The sequence below is a fragment of the Oculina patagonica genome, chromosome 5, assembly GCF_052425735.1.
Source record: "Oculina patagonica isolate OP01 chromosome 5, crgOcupat, whole genome shotgun sequence".
Classification (NCBI taxonomy): Eukaryota; Metazoa; Cnidaria; class Anthozoa; order Scleractinia; family Oculinidae; genus Oculina; species Oculina patagonica.
In genome coordinates, this window is record NC_135762.1 from 27,358,907 (window position 1) to 27,378,037 (window position 19,131).

Consider the following 19,131-nt stretch of genomic DNA (forward strand, 5'->3'; position numbering starts at 1 on the left):
CCAGAAAAATTGTTGTTTACTCTCAAGTAACAATTGAAAAAACGAAAATATAAAAATGTGTATACAGAAATATATGGCTGTTGCTGCATTGGTATCGCTGCATTATAGCGTGGCTATATTGTTTGTATCGTTATTTTATGCCGTTAATGAACGCAAAACCAACATACAGCTGTATACCGTAAAAAAATTGCCCAATATGTCCACGAAAGTGAAAGTGGATTTCGTGAACTGGCACTCATGTTATGTTCTTAATTTGCAACGGGCTTCATTTACTCTTAGAGCAGATTTATGGGTAAGGAGGGAAAGCAATTTTTTGCTTTTTGCTTGAAAATTAGCGTACACTTATTTATGTTTAAATGACAAAAACACTTCACTGCGAGCCTACAAAAAGACAACTGTCCGTGGTACCGCTTACGGGAAGTCCAGTAGCCTCCCAAAGCGGCGAAGAGCGATTCCTGTTCCCCGCCTCTATTCCGCCCCACAGAGGGTCTTCCGCCAAACTTAAGATCTCATGGAAGGCGAGTTAGAGGTACCAAGTACAAAAGCAAACGTACACGATATGGTTAGTTGAATTTATTCGGTTTTGTACAAATCAGTTATATCTTGCAAGAGGTGCTTTTTTGACAAAGTACTTTCATAAAGTCATGATTCAGATATATCACAATAATTATTTTTATTCTCATTCCATTGCACTTCACGCGTTGTAATAGAAGTATGTTCACGCGCTCTTATGCCCTAAGCGTTGCATTAGTTGATTTATTCAAGCTGTCATTTAATAAAATTAAAATTTTGAAATATATAAACAGGTAAAAATTTTACGCAATCTGTAGGTATTTGAGTTAGGCGGAGAGAAAGTGTCGTTTGCCTTGATACCATAGGAGCAACAAATGATTTTTTCAACTTGTGATCACTAACCAACGGGACTAGACAGCCATTGCAGTGGCAGCTACTTCCCAAATAGCCTTTGATTGTGTAAAGCGTGGTCCAGCCGTTGTGAAGAGTGTGGTCGTCGGTTGAGAATTGCATGCATTCAAGTATTTCTTTTTGTTCTTGATCAAAGGTCTAGTTCTTCTTTTGTTATCTCTCTCATTACAAACTTCTTAACCTGGTTAACACAAGAAAAGAGTGAGTCACTCCTTTGCTTTGTGAAGTGATTCTTGGTTACTACTGAGTGTTTACTAATGACAAGTCCCTGAAACGAATCAACACGCTCGGCTGTTTGCCTTAGAGAGTTCAGTGTTCATATTAGAGACGTGCCCACCTAGGGAAGTGTCTGACTTTGATATAGAAATGTGTCTGGCTTAGACAGGTGACCACCTTAAAAAAGGTTCCACCTTAGATTCTATCGTTAATAGGTCTCCGCTTGGGACAAAGGTCGTTCTTAGAGCGCTTTCCATTGGTCAGAACTGGCCGGCCAGACCGGTATTCCGTAAAATTCCGGTTATAAGCCCTGGGCTTATACAAGTTCATAAGGGTTTCTGGGTGGGCTTATAAGCGGAGGGGCTTATATCTGGGAGGGCTTATAAGCGGAACAAAAAAAAAAACGTTCCGAAACGGGCCACGGGGGTGTTGATCGAAATGCGTTTTTTAGTTTTAAACGCATAATAAAGCAACATTTAGCCCTTTCAGTACTCTCATCCAACAGAGGGGAGCTTATAATCGGATGTATTTTTTTGTTTCCAGGAAGATGGGCCTATAACCGGGGGGGGGGGGGTTATAAGCGGGTGGGGGGCATATAACCGGAATTTTATGGTATTCGAGAGCAGAATTCTGTTGTTAGTCAGATTTATCCTGCTAAATCAGTCAATGCACAAATTTGAAAAATCTCATGGAAAAGGCCCACTTCACATTCAAAACCACAGGACCGGCCGGCCAGTTCTGACTAATGGAAAGCGCCCTTAGGAGAGAAACCCGTATTGTATTACAGAGGTCCTCGCCTATTCTACCTTATCCTCCTCCAGGGGTGCTTTACCTATGTCCTTACCTTTCCTGTTATAGTGAGAGGGAAATCATCCGTGAACTTGATGTAACGGGGAATTTTATAATGAGATATCTGAAAAATAGTAAATTAACATAAGAATTCAAGTAACTTGGTCCACTGAAGCCGAGACTTGTCTAATGTCTAATTATACTTAGCTTTGTCGTCCTAGAGTGAAAGTTCTGAGCAAAAGATATGAGAAGAGATTGCTTGCAGTGTAACAAAGGATTAGCTTCTTCGCAGCCGTTGTTTTTGTCACCACTCGACGTTGCGTGACGTCCCAAACTTGAGCGGTCACGCAACAGACGAAATAACGGCTGCGAAGGGGACTAAAGAAAAGCAAAATACGATTCAAATCAAGTTAAGCCCATGAACTTACTTGTCCTTTGCAAAACTCTTTGATTTCTTCCGGTGTGGCTGATTCGCCTGCGTGCAACCTGAAAAGTAACATTTAGTTCCGGTTACTCAAATCAGTATTTAACTAATCGAGGTTTAAAATCAACTCTAAATTCAGATTCAGGTTTAGAAATCATTTCTCTCTGTTGTTTTTGTCCAACATGTTTTGTCAAAGTAGAACTGTAACTTACAGTAAGCATTCAAAAACGATTTAAAAGCCCATAAATGCCGACTCCCTCTGCTAGCGCGTTTGCAGCTAGGGCCCCATGGTACCTGTATTCCACAAAATATGTCCTGGACATGACAACGTTGAATACAACTGCCATGATTCCCGGCAAGCGTATCTTATAGATTGAATTGGACATTAAAGGCTTGGGGAAAGGGGGGGGGGGGGGGGGGGGGAGTCATCTGTTTTTTAAACTTTTAATCTTGTATTATAACAAGTTAGCAGAGCCACGCAAACAAATCAGTATACGTAAGCGAGACTGCACGCTAAAGCACGAACCAATTGTTAATTAGCGTTAATCGAGCCAAGAATTCATATTGAGTCTGCAGCTCCCTGAGAACAGTTGCTAAGGAGCATCACGTCTCCGCTAATATCATGTTGCTAAGCAACGCATCCGTGTGATAACATGTTGCTAAGCAACAAAGTTTCGCGATTGCTCTCGTTCCGTTTTGATTGGAGCATAACAATTGGGCTTTTCAAGTGTTTGTTATGTTCAAGGGTTGCAATTAACTGAATTCTTACTTGATCCAGGCACAAACTTCTTCTCCCAGCCGATGATCAGGAACGCCGATTATCTAAAAGATAACAAAACAAAAACAGAGGCAAAATTATACCTACTGTCGTGTATGACCAAAGCTTATTTAACTGACATTTTTGCGAGGGTCATGGCAACATACATTTTCCTGTATCAGCCATATCTACCGTTTTTTTCTGTACGTTTTTAAATATTTAGGACATAAAAATGACTAACAATGACATTTCTTAGCATGCTGTTTTGAGTGTTGTTCCTTTGTCTCTGACGCAATACCGATGCTGGCAGTCATTACCTTACTGAGGGGTTAAACTTATGTTGTACCTGTACATCTTGTATCTTGGGATGTTTGTACAGAAATTGTTCAACTTCTGTTGGATAAATGTTTTCTCCTCCGCGGATGATCACATCCTACAATATAAAATCAAATCAAAATCTCATTTAAATACCTCAAAGATTTTAGTTAAGCGTTAGCTATACTAGCTAGGGAAAGCAATTGGACATCTTCTGCCTAGTAGATGTTGTTGTTGTTGTTGTTAATGTTATTAGGGCGATCAGTGTTTGACATGATAAAAAATTTGGTCTGTATCTGATCTTAAAATCGGTTTAAAAAGTTGGTAAAAAACGTATAAAACTGAATTTTCGGTAACTCTCTGTTACCTTCATCGGAGTTAAAATTGGTTCAGTTTTTACATAATAAGTTTTTATACGCCGCCGATCTCTAGGGATGTTCCCAATTTTAAATAAACTTGTGGGAAATGCACATGCTCATTCACACAGTTAATGTCCTGGATAGAATGTAGCGCTTCTGCCTATTTGCTGCCAGTCTATTCCTGCTCAAAAACCTAAAGATCTTCAAATGCCTGCCACGTTTTCTAAGAGATTGTGGATCTTACGAAGATCTTAGATCTCTGATTTGTTGATTAACTTATAACGTCATTGCAACGATCTTTGCAAGGACCTCTAAGATCATCAGGGAATAGATGAAGATGTAATAGAAAGTGCTCTTTAGATTCTTGCAAGATCCTGGAGGATCATTGAAGGAACTTTAAAGATATTGTACAGGATTCTGCAAGATCCTAAAAAATCCTAGCCTGGGTTGCAGCCTGACGTGTCACAAAATCCTTGGTTTGGACTGTCTGCGACGCAGGCTACAAAAACTCCTTGAAAGATTTATACCACGGTAAGGCACAAGAACGATTGTTGCTTGCAGCTGGTGACACGGTTACTGGTAACATACCTTTATTCTCCCAATAATTTTAACGTATCCGTTTTCGTCCATTGTTGCCATATCACTATAAAGGAAAATGAATTAGAACAACTATTAACTATTATTCGCTGTACTACCTTGTACCAACGTGGAAGGCGCGATGGCTTAATGGTTAGCGTGCTGAACTCCGGAACGATCCGGGTTCCTGCCCTGGCCGGGGTCACTGCGTTGTGTTCTTGGGCACACAACCCGGGTGTACAAATGGGTTCCGGTAAATATAGTGTTGGGGGGTAACCCGTGATGGACTAGCATCCCATCTAGGGAAAATTGAAATACTCCTAGTCGCTTCATGCATGCAACGGTAATCGGGATAAGCTTAGCCTGCGAGCAGGCTCACCTTGGGACGAATATACTATACCTTGGGGCACCCGCGACTGGCGAGCAAAGAGATACGGCGGGGATGAGACTGGTGCCTTTTACCAGAAGTACATAATCTAGATTATGTACTTCTGCTTTTACTTATCATTAATAGCGTGTGCCTATCAGTGTTGGAGTTTCAAGCATTCGCACTTGGACCACAACATTATTGTCTAAATAAAAACTTAGCAAGCTAGCTCGTTTTGAAGCACTAACCCAGTGTGGAACCAACCGCTGGGCTCAATGCAGACGTCAGTCTTTTCCTTATCCTCCCAGTATCCCAGCATAACGTTGTAACCTCGAAAGCAAATCTCGCCGGCGGTATTGATGGGTACTACACGACCTTCACTGTCCACGATTTTTGCCTGGAAAGGGGAGATTTAGATAAATATTTGTAATCTATGAATGCGAGTGCGATTAAGGATTCACACTATGAGTAAAATTCAAAGTTCTCTCAAAATTGTATGAGCCCTTTCGTGAGTGCAGTTTGAAAGAATTATCTCAAGTAATGGAAATCTCTAATTGCTCAAACGTTTACACTATTACTCATTTATTACACGACTAAGACAATTATGAACGAGCGCGCCTAATTGCACTGCAGTGCAAATTTAAAATTAAAGATAAATTTTTCTGCTCTCAGCCAATCACGATGAGGTATTGTAATTTTCTTAGTCACATTAAGTGATGATAAAAAATTAACAAAATACACAAGGGCTAAGTTTAGAACATTAAGGTTAAAATTCTAAAGATGCAATATAACTGAAGTACCTTTATTCAAAATTTTCAAACAGGAATTAAACGTGCATACCTCATTATTGGGGTGTACTCGTCCTATCGTGGAAACTCGTAGATCTATTGGATCATCCATCAGCGTCTGATTTGTAACTGGACTTGTTTCTGTTAAGCCATAGCAGATCTGAAAACAGAAATTTACGATCCATCAGCAAAGAATTGCACAGAACATATGGCATGAATTGCGAGACAGGTTTCCAAAATTTCTCCTGACACAAGCACGGTAACTATTTGACTGATATACTGTCTGACTTTGTGTAAAATATCACGTTTTCTCACATTCTACTCAACAGTCATTACTTACCGTGACTTGAGGCATGTGCAGTTTTGTCATCACTTGTTTCATCACCTCGATTGGACACGGTGAGCCGGCCATGACACCTAAGAACCCGTTGAAACAATGATGACCTGATTAACAACTTCAATAGACTGCAAAACAGTCGTTTTTTTGTCTAAAGTCGTTGGTAAAAGCGCTTATCGAAGGCGCGAAGCGCCTGTTTTGCAGTCTACAACTTCAAAAACTTGAAAAATCTCGCGTGACGTTCTCAAACCAATGCCAACAAATATGTTGTATTTTCAGCCAATCAGGTGCAAAATCCTCTGATCATGAGTGACATGAAATTTCCCGCGCTTGCAACCGGCGCGGAAGCGTGGGAAAAGTCACGTGAGCACACTCTGGTATAGAGCGGTTATTGGTTTATTTTACGCGCTTGTCTGATGGCTGTCGTTAAGCCAATCAGCAACGCAGCAAATAGCACAATCAACCAATCAAAACTTGACGAGAATCCAGGCATTTGGTGAAAAAGGCGGGAAAATGACAGAAACCAAATTTGTTTGTGACCGGGTTTTGCAACAGTTTCGTTCGTCGCCCCGTTTCGTTACCATGTTGACAAGAAAATGAAACTTAAATCCGTGTATTGAAACATCAATCTCGTTTGATTTCATAGAATGTAAGTTTGTGTACAGAAAGAGTCATTAAACTGACTTTTTTTTATACACCAACCTGTATAGAGGCTACTAACATCAAACTTGTCTAAAGCAGGGTGATTAAGAACATCTATGAACATTGTAGGCGTGCCGTACAGGGAAGTACACCTAAAACGGATCAAAGCGACATGAGAAAAACGCCGAACAGTCAAAACATCAACCCTTCAACTGCAACTACTTTCTAGCTCGCTAAAACACAGATTTTAGTTCGCCCAATTCCGAATTTGAAGATGGATACACACGAAGGTGCGATGGCCTAATGATAAGTGCGCTGGGCTCCGGATCGAGCGGTCCAGGTCTGAGACAGGCCCGTAGGGTGGGGGGTAGGGTGGGGGGGGGGGGGTGGGGTTCAAGGGGTTCGAACGAACCCCCTATAATTTTTTAAGTAGGCATTTTTGGGGGGTTGAAGAGATACTTTTTTACACAAAACAATTAAAATACTGCGACCGGTCGATTACACGGACGACTACCTTCCTTGCCAGGATTATCGGAGGAAGCCGCAACAGTTTGGCACTAAAATTAGAAGTTCTTATCTTTTGGATTGGTTAATTGATTACCGTCTTGCTTTCCATCCTTATCGTAGCGCCTGCTACAATCAGAACTAGCGTTAATTGGCGGGATAGGCAAGCATGCGCATTTGTCAGAAACCAAATTTTCAAGATGTCTAAATGCATACACTCATTTCGGAACATTTTAGAATTTTTTATAGAGTGAAACTTACATTCCGAAGAGCTAATATTAAAGGAAAATGCATCCCACCTCAGAAATGATGTCAAAATGCAGGAAATGCCACTTGAGAGAACCTAAATTTGCAAATTTCCCTAAAGGCACTAAAAAAAATTACCTCCCAAAAAATAAAAGAACCCCCCTTAACAGAATCCACCCTACGGGCCTGTGAGACCTGGCCAGGGTCATTATGTTGTGTACCTGGGCAAGACACTTCACTCTCATAGTGTCTCTCTCCACCCAGGTGAATAAATGGGTACTGGAGAACTGTGCTGAGGGTAATCCTGCGATGGACTAGCATCCCATCTAGGGGGGAGTAGAAATACTCCTAGTCGCTTCATGCAACCGAAACCAGGATTTTCCAGCCTGATGTGCCACTAGGCATGACACAGACTTTACTAAAGTGATCAACATTCCATATAAAAGGGGAAAAGAGTATTTTATTTTCATTTTTTTTTTACAAAAACGTATGTGTATATCTTAACTTACTTTTCTTCTTGAATGGCCGTCAGGACAGCTCCAGGGTCGAATCCTCGGGAAGGATAAACTGCAGTTGTCCCATAAGTAATGCTCATAAAACTGAAACAAAAAGTTAGAAAGTATTACGTTTTGACACTTAACCCTCACAGCACCTCTCTCAATCAAGGAGTTCTGACAAATTTCCAAGAAAACACGACTTAAATGTTGGAGGGAGATGGAATCACCAGGGGGAGGGACTTGCAATGGACTCAGCAGAGAGTAGGTGGGTAGCAAGCAAATTAATTAAGTGAAACCTGGCTCCACATGAAGCTTGTAGATCATTGCTCGTGTCATGCAAGTGAATCTTGTCGGGCAAGTGTGACTGGGATAAGGTACCAGTTTATTTTCTCAATCAGATCACACCTTCCCCAGCTTTCCTTACATCGCTTGGTGATCTAACCCGGGGGGGGGGGGACCATATATATTTTTGGGTGGGGGTGTGCCGCTGGGAATTTGAAGTCCTTGCCCTATACCAGACCATGTTCAGCTAATTTTTGCAACCCTATACCAGACTAGACACCGTAAATCCCTACCCTATCCCACTATCAGTGTTTTTATGGAAAACCATCTGTCAACAACGATGCTGCAATGATTTTATTTACGTTTAGGAAAGCCTCTTTCTCTTCTGAGTTTCTATTCCTATTCTGGACTAAATTCGTCATAACACAGATCAGTTTTCCGGCAAATGCTACCATTTTCTAGACCAAAACTTTCTGATTTCTTAACCCTATCCCAGACTAAACTGCTTGAAAACCATACCCTTCACAGCGGCACATACCTATATAGCTCATATATGGGAGTGCCCCCCTCCCCGGGTGATCTAACCGGTGTAACCAGGGAAACACAGCTTACCTTCCAAGGACCATTCCAAAACAGTGATAAAGTGGAACAGGGATACAGATTCTAGAATCCTAAAATCAACAAGATGCAAATTATGATGAAAAAATGAAATTCTTCCAACTTGTACAATACAATATGTATGTAGACCAGTAAGGAGAAGTTGTACAATGATTTTAGAGTATCACTCACTGAAATTGACATCACTCACTCATTCACTGAAATTAACACTTAACAAAACAGTACCTGATTTTCGTAATCTAAAATTTCTCCAACAAAATACGCATTGTTCAGAATTCCATGATGGGATAGTGTAGCTCCTTTAGGATTACCAGTTGTACCCTGATATAAAACAGAAGCAAATAAATCTTTTATTAATTTAATCTTAACTTGATTGGCAGTTAGCAATAGACAGAAAAACTCTATCAAACTTTCTTCACTGCTTTGACTAACTCTGAAAAAACAACAACAACAACAAAGATAACAAGGGACTAAGCTAGTATTTTGTTTGCCACCTGTTCTGCTGTAGATAATTGTCAATTTAACAGGGCCTGAAGTTACTACCAACATGTTGCATGCTCATGGGAATAGGTTTCAGCAACCAGACTCGTAGAAGTACTCATCAACATGCAAAAATCCTAGTGATAGCTGCAGAGGTTTACAACACTGGGTGGAGTATGATGGATTCAAGTTATTTTTTTTAGGTGGTAGGACAAAAATTTAAAAAAGGTAGATTTAAGAAATGAAAATAGAAAAGATATAACTAGAGCACAGCAAACAATGTGGAAGGCTGACTATATACTCTGTACGAAGTACGATTCTACGGAAAGTGTTACACGCGTATAGTGTACACCGTACATTCATACGAACAACAATTAAAACACTTTTTAAATGTTAAAGAATGTTGAAATGTAACCAAAATTAAATCAGAATAGATTTTAAATACGAAAAGATTCTATGATACAGACAATGCTGAACGACTGTACCACTGTACTGTACACTTGGACGCAATAATTAGATACTGATAAAACAATGGTACAAGCATAGCGCTCTACGAAAATTTCTACGCAAAAAAGCCGGTCATAAAACAGGCATGGTATAGAAAATAGCAAGCATTAACTTACTGAAGTAAATTGAATGTTGATTGGATCGTCGCTTTGTAGTTCATTCTGTAATTTTTGTAACTTTCTTCTCTCGTCTGCCCCTCCTGTCTCCATTAACTCTTGGAATGCCATTGTGCCACTGAAATTTAACACAAATGACAATCATGACATAACCAATTGAAAGTGCCTGCTTCAACTCAAAAACTGGCGAAAATACAAACCTGAATGTTCTTTCATGATCCTTGCTAGCCATCACTACCAGTTTAAGATCAGGAAGTCTGTGGATAATTATGATAACATCAGCATTCAGTATATTTGCAGAAATTATGGTCGGTTTCCTCAGACCTAGCACACTAGACAGTGGGGGATCTAGGGAAGTGGCAGGGGGGGGGGGGGCTCCTTAGTTTTGGTAAAAGACAGTTTTTTTAAGGACTTCCCTTGCAGAACATTTTTGGGGAATACACACAAAAAAGGCCCCCCACCCCTTTAGTTCATGGACTGGATCTGCCACTGCCAGATCACACTATCTACTAGTTAACTGATTGGGAGACCAAGTAAAAAAAAATCCTTGGTTGTGGACTGTTATTATGACTATTAATAAATGAATTAGTTAATATAACCACTGAGCTTCTAATGCACCATCCCACACAGAAACAAATTGCATTAAACTCCTTGAAGATCGTGCTGACTGCATGAGTTGTTATATTTTTAGAAAAACTACATTAGATAATGATTGTAACTAAAATTATTTCTCCTTAGAACCTTTACTACATTCAACTGACCACTTTTAAATAGCACCTCATCTCAACATTTTTTAAAAAAAGTTATTGTAATATTCAATAATTTTATTGCTAATTCTACCTTGCGCTTAGAAAATGACTACAAGTACCTGACTGCCTGTTTCTACCTTTGTATGTACAAGCTTCACTAAGTACCTATGGCAAATTCAGGTCAATTCTAAGTTGGTAAAAAAATATGATGTGCATTTGGCAATGACACGTCCACCCAGGGCAAATAGTAGACCATTTTCACTATCAATACAACCACTGACTGCCTTTGCAATACTAAGTTATGGGAAGCGAGATTTTGCAAAGGCAGTAACTGAGGTCATAAGACAGAGATGGGAGAAAGTGGTACGCGTCGCCGAAGGGGAGGTGGGAGGGAAAAAAATTTTCCACTGGTCCAGCTTGGCGTTACTTGGCAAAAGAAGTCAAAAACACAAGTTAATTTGCTTAGACAAATGAAATCCCTAGAGGCACATGTAACTCTGACTCTAAATACCCTGAGGTATTACAAAGACGGGTTGTCCTAAAACCCGGAATGCCGGAAACCCGGAAAACCGGAATGCCGGAAATCCGGATAAGAAATCCCGGAATCCTAAAACCCGGAATGACCTTTTTTGTGCACGTCTTTTCAAGATAAATACGTGGAAACAAGTTATTTTTGGCGGGAATTGGAAATTTGTTACGAGTTTTCAATTACGTTGCGAGTTAGCGAATCAAATTGTCAATTTCGATACAAAGTTCCCAACTTCGGCCCGACAGAACTTCGCAATTTAGCTAGTTGAGGAGAAACAAAACATATTGTTTCAAAGTCATGGTGATATCTGAACTCAATGATTTTAAAGGAAACAAGTTGCGGCGGGATTATTCCAGCGATTCTTGTGGCTCACGCTGCACAATTTTTGTTTGACGAACAAGCAGGACAGCAATAACAACCTTCTGATCAATGTTCTGACTGATAGTGAGAGGAAGCATTACATTCATATACCGTCTATTGCATCTAAGCATGAACACGTCCTTTCGAAAATGGGTATCAAACGCTGTCGATATTCGTCGCTTGATGATACAACGTTTCGCACCAGCGATCACGCAAGTAATTTGCCGATAAATGAATTTTATGCAGGCAGATATTTGGTCAAATTTTCCTTTTTTGTACAAAAATATATTTTTTACGCTTTTTGCGAGGTATAATCTAAATTTTAAGTCTTTTGCGTTTGTAAGCCGGGTGAAACTGGATGCATGGTTTACCCATCTTTACATAAAGTTGATTTTAATCGAAGCCGAAGCGAAGCGACAGGGACGACTAATTTCTCACGCCAACATGCATGTTTGCGGCTCGCTAAACATTAATTTAAAGTTTGTGAGCCTTTTGTTGATAACATAACTGCAGAAGGTTTTAATCTGCACAAGTTAAAAACAATGTTATGTTTTTATTGACGTCGACTATTTGTTTAAACAAGTGTTTTGCAACTTGAGCCGCAAGAATCGCTTCAGATATCGCTACGACTTTGAAACAACATGTTTTGTTTCTCCTCAACTAGCTAAATTGCGAAGTTCAGTCGGGCCGAAGTTGGGAACTTTGTATCGAAATTGACAATTTGATTCGCTAACTCGCAACGTAATTGGAAACTCGTAACAAACTTCCAATTTCCCAAAAAATATAACATATTTCCACGTATTTATCTTGAAAAGGGCGTACACAAAAAAGGTCATTCCGGGTTTTAGGATTCCGGGCTTTCTTATCCGGATTTCCGGCATTCCGGTTTTCCGGGTTTCCGGCATTCCGGGTTTTAGGACAACCCTTACAAAGACACCAGCATAGCGCGCAGGCTAAATCAGTGGTTATTTTGACAGTGAAAATACTATATATTAGCAATTTGTAGTCTAGAAGCACAGCAGTTTCGGCCTCTTGGTCCATGGGCAAACGTCATTGAAACATAGCTTGCAGTACTGTAAACTTATAACATTGAAGTATTATGTAAAGTAGTACACATTCCTGAATACGGTAAAATCAAGATTTCTCGAACCTCTGGGGGAAACAATAGTTGCTTTGAGAAATCGGGAGGTTGAAGAAATCTGGGGCAAAATTACAGACAAATACTATCCAAGGAAAAGGAAAATTGGTCCAAGAAATTGGGAGTTGGGAGAAACTGAGGGTTTTATTTTGTAAATTGTTAACTAAAGATGGTTTTCCCTAGCATGGTAACAGTTTGAGTACAGCTTACAAAACTTTCAGTTAAAATGGACGTTTACATCACGCCAGTTTAAAACAAAATGGCGCGAGTTTTAAACATTATTATGAGGTTTGACTTTAATTTTCTTGAGAATGCTTTAGAGTTTAATCACCAGGTCACTAAGACAAATAAATTTCAGTGAGATGTTTCAAATAGGATATAAAATGTTACCATGCTATGAGTAGGATTTTGGTACTTTAGTTTTGCACTCATTGCTCAATCTTTCAGCAGAATCTGTTTTTATTACCTTTCATTGAAGAGATCTCCTGGTTTTGAATGCGGCAGCTCATGTACAATGTGAGCTAACATGTTGTAGTAATCCTGGGTTTTGAATTGGTCAGCCATAATGAGTGCTTTGCAGCCAACCTAAGATTTAGTAAATTATAACAATTATATTATAATAATAATTTTTTATGGTGCTTTAAATCTGAAAAATAAACTGGGTCTAAACAATAATCAAAATTAGGGATTATTTAAAATAATAAGAATAGCTAATATAATGATGGTTATTAAATACCTTTTTCAGAGCATATTCCACTTCTGGAACCTGATAAGCAGGATTAATGTTTACCTAGAAAATAAAGAAATTGAAATGAACTTTATTTGCAAAAGCCACAGTGAAGCAATCTGTTTGAGCACAGACAGTATTCCTGTCAGGTATTCCAAGCTAAGGCCATGCCTCTTCTTATCTACCTAGGTGTATAAACACAAGTTCATAGTGACTAAGTGCTCAAGAAAGCTTGCAGATATGCTGTAAAAATGGCAGAAGAGCTGCAATGGGCGCCAAAAGTGTTGAGACAGTCGGCACTTTTTGAGTACCTTAGACAAATTTTACCCCTCACCCCTTCAATATAACCCCCTCTCCCCGAAACAATGTTGTATTTGCTATCTGCAAGACCTTCCTCGTTTAGGTACAACATTGAAAAGGGGGAGGGGGAGTGGTTCAGAAGCGGCAGCAGATTAAAGGTGAAAAAACGGGAATTTTAAATTAGTATCAATTTCATCCCAACTGTCTCAAGGACTTTTGACGCCCATTGTGGTTTAATTCAAGAACCTATATAAGTCCTCGGCCCTCTCCAAGAAACCAGCCTTGAGCTCAAAGAAGAACATGCCCCAGACACCTTTCGGTTGGACAAGGTTTAATTGGTGTCACATTACCCAGCCTCTTTAATATGAACACCAAAGGGACAGAGAAGAGTGTCACATTATAGAGGTACCCATAATTTACAGAGAGGTAGAATAATTTTGGTCACTTTTGGACCAAGTGAACTGTCAGTAATAGGGAGGTGTCCGAATTATAGAGGCGTCCATAAGGAGAGCAGGGGTGGATCTAGGGGGAGGGTGCAGGGGTTGCACCCCCTATAAAATGACTTTGCGGATTTCTAATACAACTGGTATTCTGCCCAAAAAAAGTGAGTTATGCCATTCCTTAGTGGTGCACCCCTTCCTAAGAAAAATCCTGAGATGGAGGATCCACCCCAGTATTAACCTAACCATTTCAATATAGAGCAGTTTTCAATTGAGTGTCGTAAAACCAAAACCAAAGTAATTACTCTGGCCAATCACAAAGGACACAGAAAATCGAGTGAACCAATCAAAACTCGAAGCAAATACATGTGGCTGGCACGAAGCGCGGGAAAACCTGCACGAGCGAGTCACGATTGGTTTTGGTTTTACTCCTGATTGGCTGAGAAAGTGGCGCAAGATTTTTAAGCCAATCACTAAGCGTAGTAATGCAAAACCAAAGCAAATGCAATTTACTTTCGACACTCAAGTGAAAACCGTTCTAGCTTTGAATTAACCAGACAGTGTTAATCAGAATGAAAGTACTAACCAGTATTAATCCAGCTTTGGCAGTGGCAAACTGAGTGATGACCCATTCTCTCATGTTAGGACCCCAAATTCCCACACGATCACCCTTTTTTAAACCCACAGCAATAAGTCCTGCAGCAAGATCATCCACCTGCAATTTACATGATTGTTATTAAAATCAATACAGAACTCTCTCCTCTGCAGAGACTCAGAGATTTGATTTTGAAAAGGAAGAAGAGCATATTAGGCTCCCAGGGGGGTACTCCGTCTTGTAAATGACAGGGATGATCGAATGGAGGCAAAACTCAGGACCCAAAAATTCCCTAAGTCTTCCGACATTACCCAAAAAAATCTCTGGACCAAAAATAACCCCCCAAAAAATCCCTTGTCAAATTACCCCTAAATTGCCAGGAGCAGCAATAACATAACACAAAGAACGCTTGTTTTGTTTATTCATCATACCATAAAAACGCCAAGGCCGCGCCAAGGCACTTTAGTTCGTTTTTAATACCCAAAAAATCCCCTATCTAAATCAAGTCACCCCAAAAAATACTTGCCAAATTTTCCAACCCAAAAAAATCCCAGAATCGAAAATTTCAAACCCAAAAAAATCCTTCGATCATCCCCGTCATTTACAAGCCAGAGTACCCCCCCTGGGATTAGGCTCTCCTTTTCTCTTCATTTTTCCTACTGCATATCTGGTATGGTTTCTGTTTGGTTTGCCTCCTATGAAGATGTTCTTCATTGGCTCATCACGCAATCTTCCTCCAATATTGTGTGACAGCCAAGAGAACCTCTGCATAGGAGGCTACATTTTGGTTGGACCCAGTTGAGCCAAAATACCAAACAAGCCCCAAATCAAAATCACAATAATTTATTATCAAGTGAGCTATATGGGCTGCCCAAATTCGGTCAAAAATCCTATAATATCAGGTCAGTGACTTGATCAGATATTGCAGAAAATCAGGACAATAGACAAAGCTTCTGATTGGTTAATTGCCAGTTCAAATTTGGGTAAGGTAGTATTTTTGAAAAAGCTGAATTTCAATGAATAAGGAAAAGCCAAAAAGATTTTACCAAAAAAACTGGTGCTCTTTAGTTACATAACACAGAATCATGGGACAAATTTATACTATCTGATTTGTTTTATCTGCAATGCTTACCTCCTCTTGGAATTTAGCAAATGTAGCCCTCTCGTTGTCTTCACAGAAAACATAAGCCTCACAATCTGGGAATTTTTCTACAGTTTTGTCCAGTTTTTGTCCAATTGTTTCACCAAGAAAAGGCTTTTTAGACAAACCTTGACAGTAGCTAAACTGGAGCTTCTCGTGAGAACTGTTTGAGACAAAATAATTGTATAGTCGGAGGCAGGATAAAATTGATTGTGCGACTGTTTTATGTTCGCAGAATGTAAAACTTTCTGCCTTACATCTTGAATGTTGATTACTGGCCCAGGGGGGGTACTCGGGCTTGTAAATGACGGGGATGATCGAAGGATTTTTTTTGGTTTGAAATTTTCGATTCCGGGATTTTTTTGGGTTGGAAAATTTGGCAAGTATTTTTTTGGGTGACTTGATTCAAATAGGGGATTTTTTTTAGGTATTAAGAACGAACTAAAGTGCCTTGGCGTATTTATAGTATGATGAATAATCAAACTCGAGCGTTTTTGCCCCTCCTGGCAATTTAGGGGTAATTTGACAAGGGATTTTTTTCAGGGTTATTTTTGGTCCAGGGATTTTTTTGGGTAATGTCGGAAGACTTAGGGATTTTTTTGGGTCCTGAGTTTTGCCTCCATTCGATCATCCCCGTCATTTACAAGCCGGAGTACCCCCCCTGGGATTACTGGTAGGTTATGTCTGGTTTCACAGGACAAGCACATAAAAATTTGTAGAAAATGTGACAGCTTAACATTCTCAAATCTCAAGGATCACCAAGAGCAAGCAGGAGTCTTTATTGCCACTTTCTCTTGGTGAGATGCTAGTCTAAATTTGCCAGGCGTTCTTTTTCCAGAAATACCTCAGGTCAACCTAAGAGCATACTAGTACCCTTTAAAGCTGATTTCCAGTCCGTACTGCGCAGACTCGGGGTTTGTTTTCGTTTTTGTTTTGAATTTGTTGAAACGTTACACTTCTGTGACAGCATACATGACGTTTTTTAGTCCGCCATTACAGTTTGTTTCGTTCAAGAATTTCCGATGAGCTGAAACGTCTGTTTGAAATAGCGTCAAGGTTCCTCTACTCGTTATTATTTGTTCTGCAAGGATATCTGGCGTTAATTATGAAGAAAAAGGTAACGTTGTCGCGGAATTTTTAGTTTTGCTTGTAAACATTCCTTCGTGTGGGTTCACATAAACATTGCAGCCGAGATTGCGCAGTACGGACTGGAATTCATCTTTAATACACCTAGGAAGGGAGAAGCACTGTGAGACTTATGTGAAAGTTAAGTGTTTTGCCCAAGAACACAACATTATGTCTGTGGTGAGTGCTCAAACCTGGGACTGCAGCCCTGGAGTCCAACACACTAATAATTAGGCCACCCTGTCTCCTTCATGACTGATGAAGAGAAACAAGCTGGCTATTTTACCTTACACAAATTGTGATCTTCAATATTTTTACAAATTGTGTTGCTGCAGAAAATATCCATACTTCTTCCAATGAGGAATCTTGGTTGAGTCCCCATCTTTCTGTAAATTCCAGTTTAGCTTCATACTTTCCTCTTAAAGTTTTAGTCTTTGGGATCCCCCTTCCCATCAGAATTTTCAGTACCCTATACCTGCCAACTGTAATGTAAATGTAATTTATTTACCCACATGACGCGGAAGAGCTCGAAGCTCATAAAGACGTGTACGTGCATCCGACATCGAATTGGAATTTGGAGTGTTGGTTTTTGTGGAGGGAGGAAAACCGGAGAACCCGGAGAAAAACCCTCGGAGCAGGAACGAGAACCAACAACAAACTCAACCTACATATGGCACTGGGCCGGAATCGAACCCGGGCCACATTGGTGGGAGGCGAGCGCTCTCACCACTGCGCCACCCCTGCTCCCTGGATTTCCGAAGACGATACAACAATGTCCGAAGTATTCCGAAGACGTTCCGAACATATCCCAATCGCAAGGTGTGGACGTGTTTTGCTAAACATGACCTCATTTCCAATGCCTTTTTCTTGTCAAAACTCTGTGATTTCGGGGAAAGTATCGCCATTTACTCATTTTACATGGAGTTTTCTTTCTCACATTGGTTTGAGATTACATTTTTTTGGAAGTGTGTTGTTTGTGGTTGTAATAACTCCCTTTCTTTTTTGACTAGGCGCGAGAAATTGGTTCGTAAGCATGAGTTGGCATGAGATCGAAGTTTTCAACTCGCAGGCGTGAGACTCACGCCCAAGGCATGAGAGTTGGCAGATATAGTACCCCTCTGTGAGGGAGGTACAGATATTTTCTGGAATCACACATAATTTTTCCAGGAAACACTTGTATCACCCATGCACCCCATGAAAGGGCAGTGGAAATTCCAAGGGGAAAGGGGAGGACGAGAAGTTAAGTTTTACAATTTCCAGAGGGGTGGGGTTGGGACTTAAACCAAGGAAAGCCTTCCATGCGATGGTATGGATATTTTCTGGTACAACTCATTAAAGACCAGGTCAGGTCAGACACCAGAAAAACCAATCCAGCTTTAGATCAAGCCTTATTTTGTATATTGAACTCTTTTGAAGAGTGGAAGTTTAAACAAAGAATGAAATATTAATTAGCGATTCATAAAGCCTAAATTTATATCATTGCTTTGTATAATACATCATTTAACTGGGAGGAACCCTTATTCCATTCAAAACAAAGCTAACAAGCGTTTTTTTTTTTTATAACAAAAACATCATCACAGCTAGTTAAGTGAAACCCTTAATGTTGACATACGAGATTATCCTTCTATCTAAGGTTTCGATCACGTTCTTCCTGTAAAACCAGACAAGTGAGAGGGCGTTCGAAGCCTGTGTTAGGCGACCCTAACCCGGGCCAAACGCCAAAAGGGCCTCAAGTAGAATTCCTAAAATTTGAGATGATCTCTCACCTTGTGGATGAATGCCGGATCCTACTGCAAAATCCACACGACATTGGCTTGGAAAATCTTTGCATCCATTGAGAATACATTCGCAGAATGCTGCATTTCCCTGCAGAGCTCAAAATCTTTTGCCCCGCAATTGAACTCGCCGCCATTTTGTTGTTGTGTCTGTCACGTCTGACTCGAATGCAAACGGAGAGAGATCTGGTGACGCCAAAAATAATCATAGGCACGCAATAGCGTGCAAAATGTACTTGAAACCCGGAAGTTAGATCATGTTTATTTTTAAATCTGATTACTTTCCATCCGCCATACAAGGATAAAATAACATGGTGTCAAAAAATCCCCAATTCATAAACTTTAATAAAGGAAATATTACTCAACTATTGTTTACATTGTAGAATTCGGGATAGTTTAAATACACTTTATAATCAAGTTGCAATAATTATTCAAACTGCTAATGGGCTGAAACTATTCCTATTTACCCCTAAGAATCTATTTCTGCTGCCGCATAGCCTTTTAGCGA

The 19,131-nt window shown here is 40.0% G+C and overlaps 1 protein-coding gene across 1 annotated transcript; it reads right to left on the bottom strand.

Moving 5' to 3' along the window:
* Positions 1–640: 640 nt before the first annotated feature.
* On the bottom strand, positions 641–18,775 carry LOC144654322 (medium-chain acyl-CoA ligase ACSF2, mitochondrial-like). The gene is made up of 20 exons (XM_078514428.1): positions 18,615–18,775; positions 15,715–15,886; positions 14,574–14,702; positions 13,257–13,310; positions 12,987–13,105; positions 9,945–10,001; positions 9,745–9,862; positions 8,867–8,962; positions 8,636–8,694; positions 7,754–7,843; positions 6,555–6,646; positions 5,856–5,932; positions 5,568–5,675; positions 4,976–5,124; positions 4,373–4,427; positions 3,457–3,543; positions 3,123–3,175; positions 2,358–2,415; positions 1,985–2,053; positions 641–1,105 (listed from the first exon to the last, which is right to left on the bottom strand). The coding sequence occupies exons 1-20, from the start codon at positions 18,758–18,760 to the stop codon at positions 1,055–1,057; spliced, it is 1,839 nt and encodes a 612-aa protein (XP_078370554.1). The 5' UTR covers positions 18,761–18,775; the 3' UTR covers positions 641–1,054.
* Positions 18,776–19,131: the final 356 nt, after the last annotated feature.

Excerpts from the sequence above, each read along its gene's own strand:
- LOC144654322 (XM_078514428.1), bottom strand. The coding sequence starts at position 18,760 with ATGGCGGCGAGTTCAATTGCGGGGCAAAAGATTTTGAGCTCTGCAGGG. Across the intron at positions 15,887-18,614 it reads ATCCGGCATTCATCCACAAG|TTCTCACGAGAAGCTCCAGT; the intron begins GTGAGAGATCAT and ends TGTCTCAAACAG. Across the intron at positions 10,002-12,986 it reads GGAGATCTCTTCAATGAAAG|ACTTCCTGATCTTAAACTGG; the intron begins GTAATAAAAACA and ends AATTATCCACAG.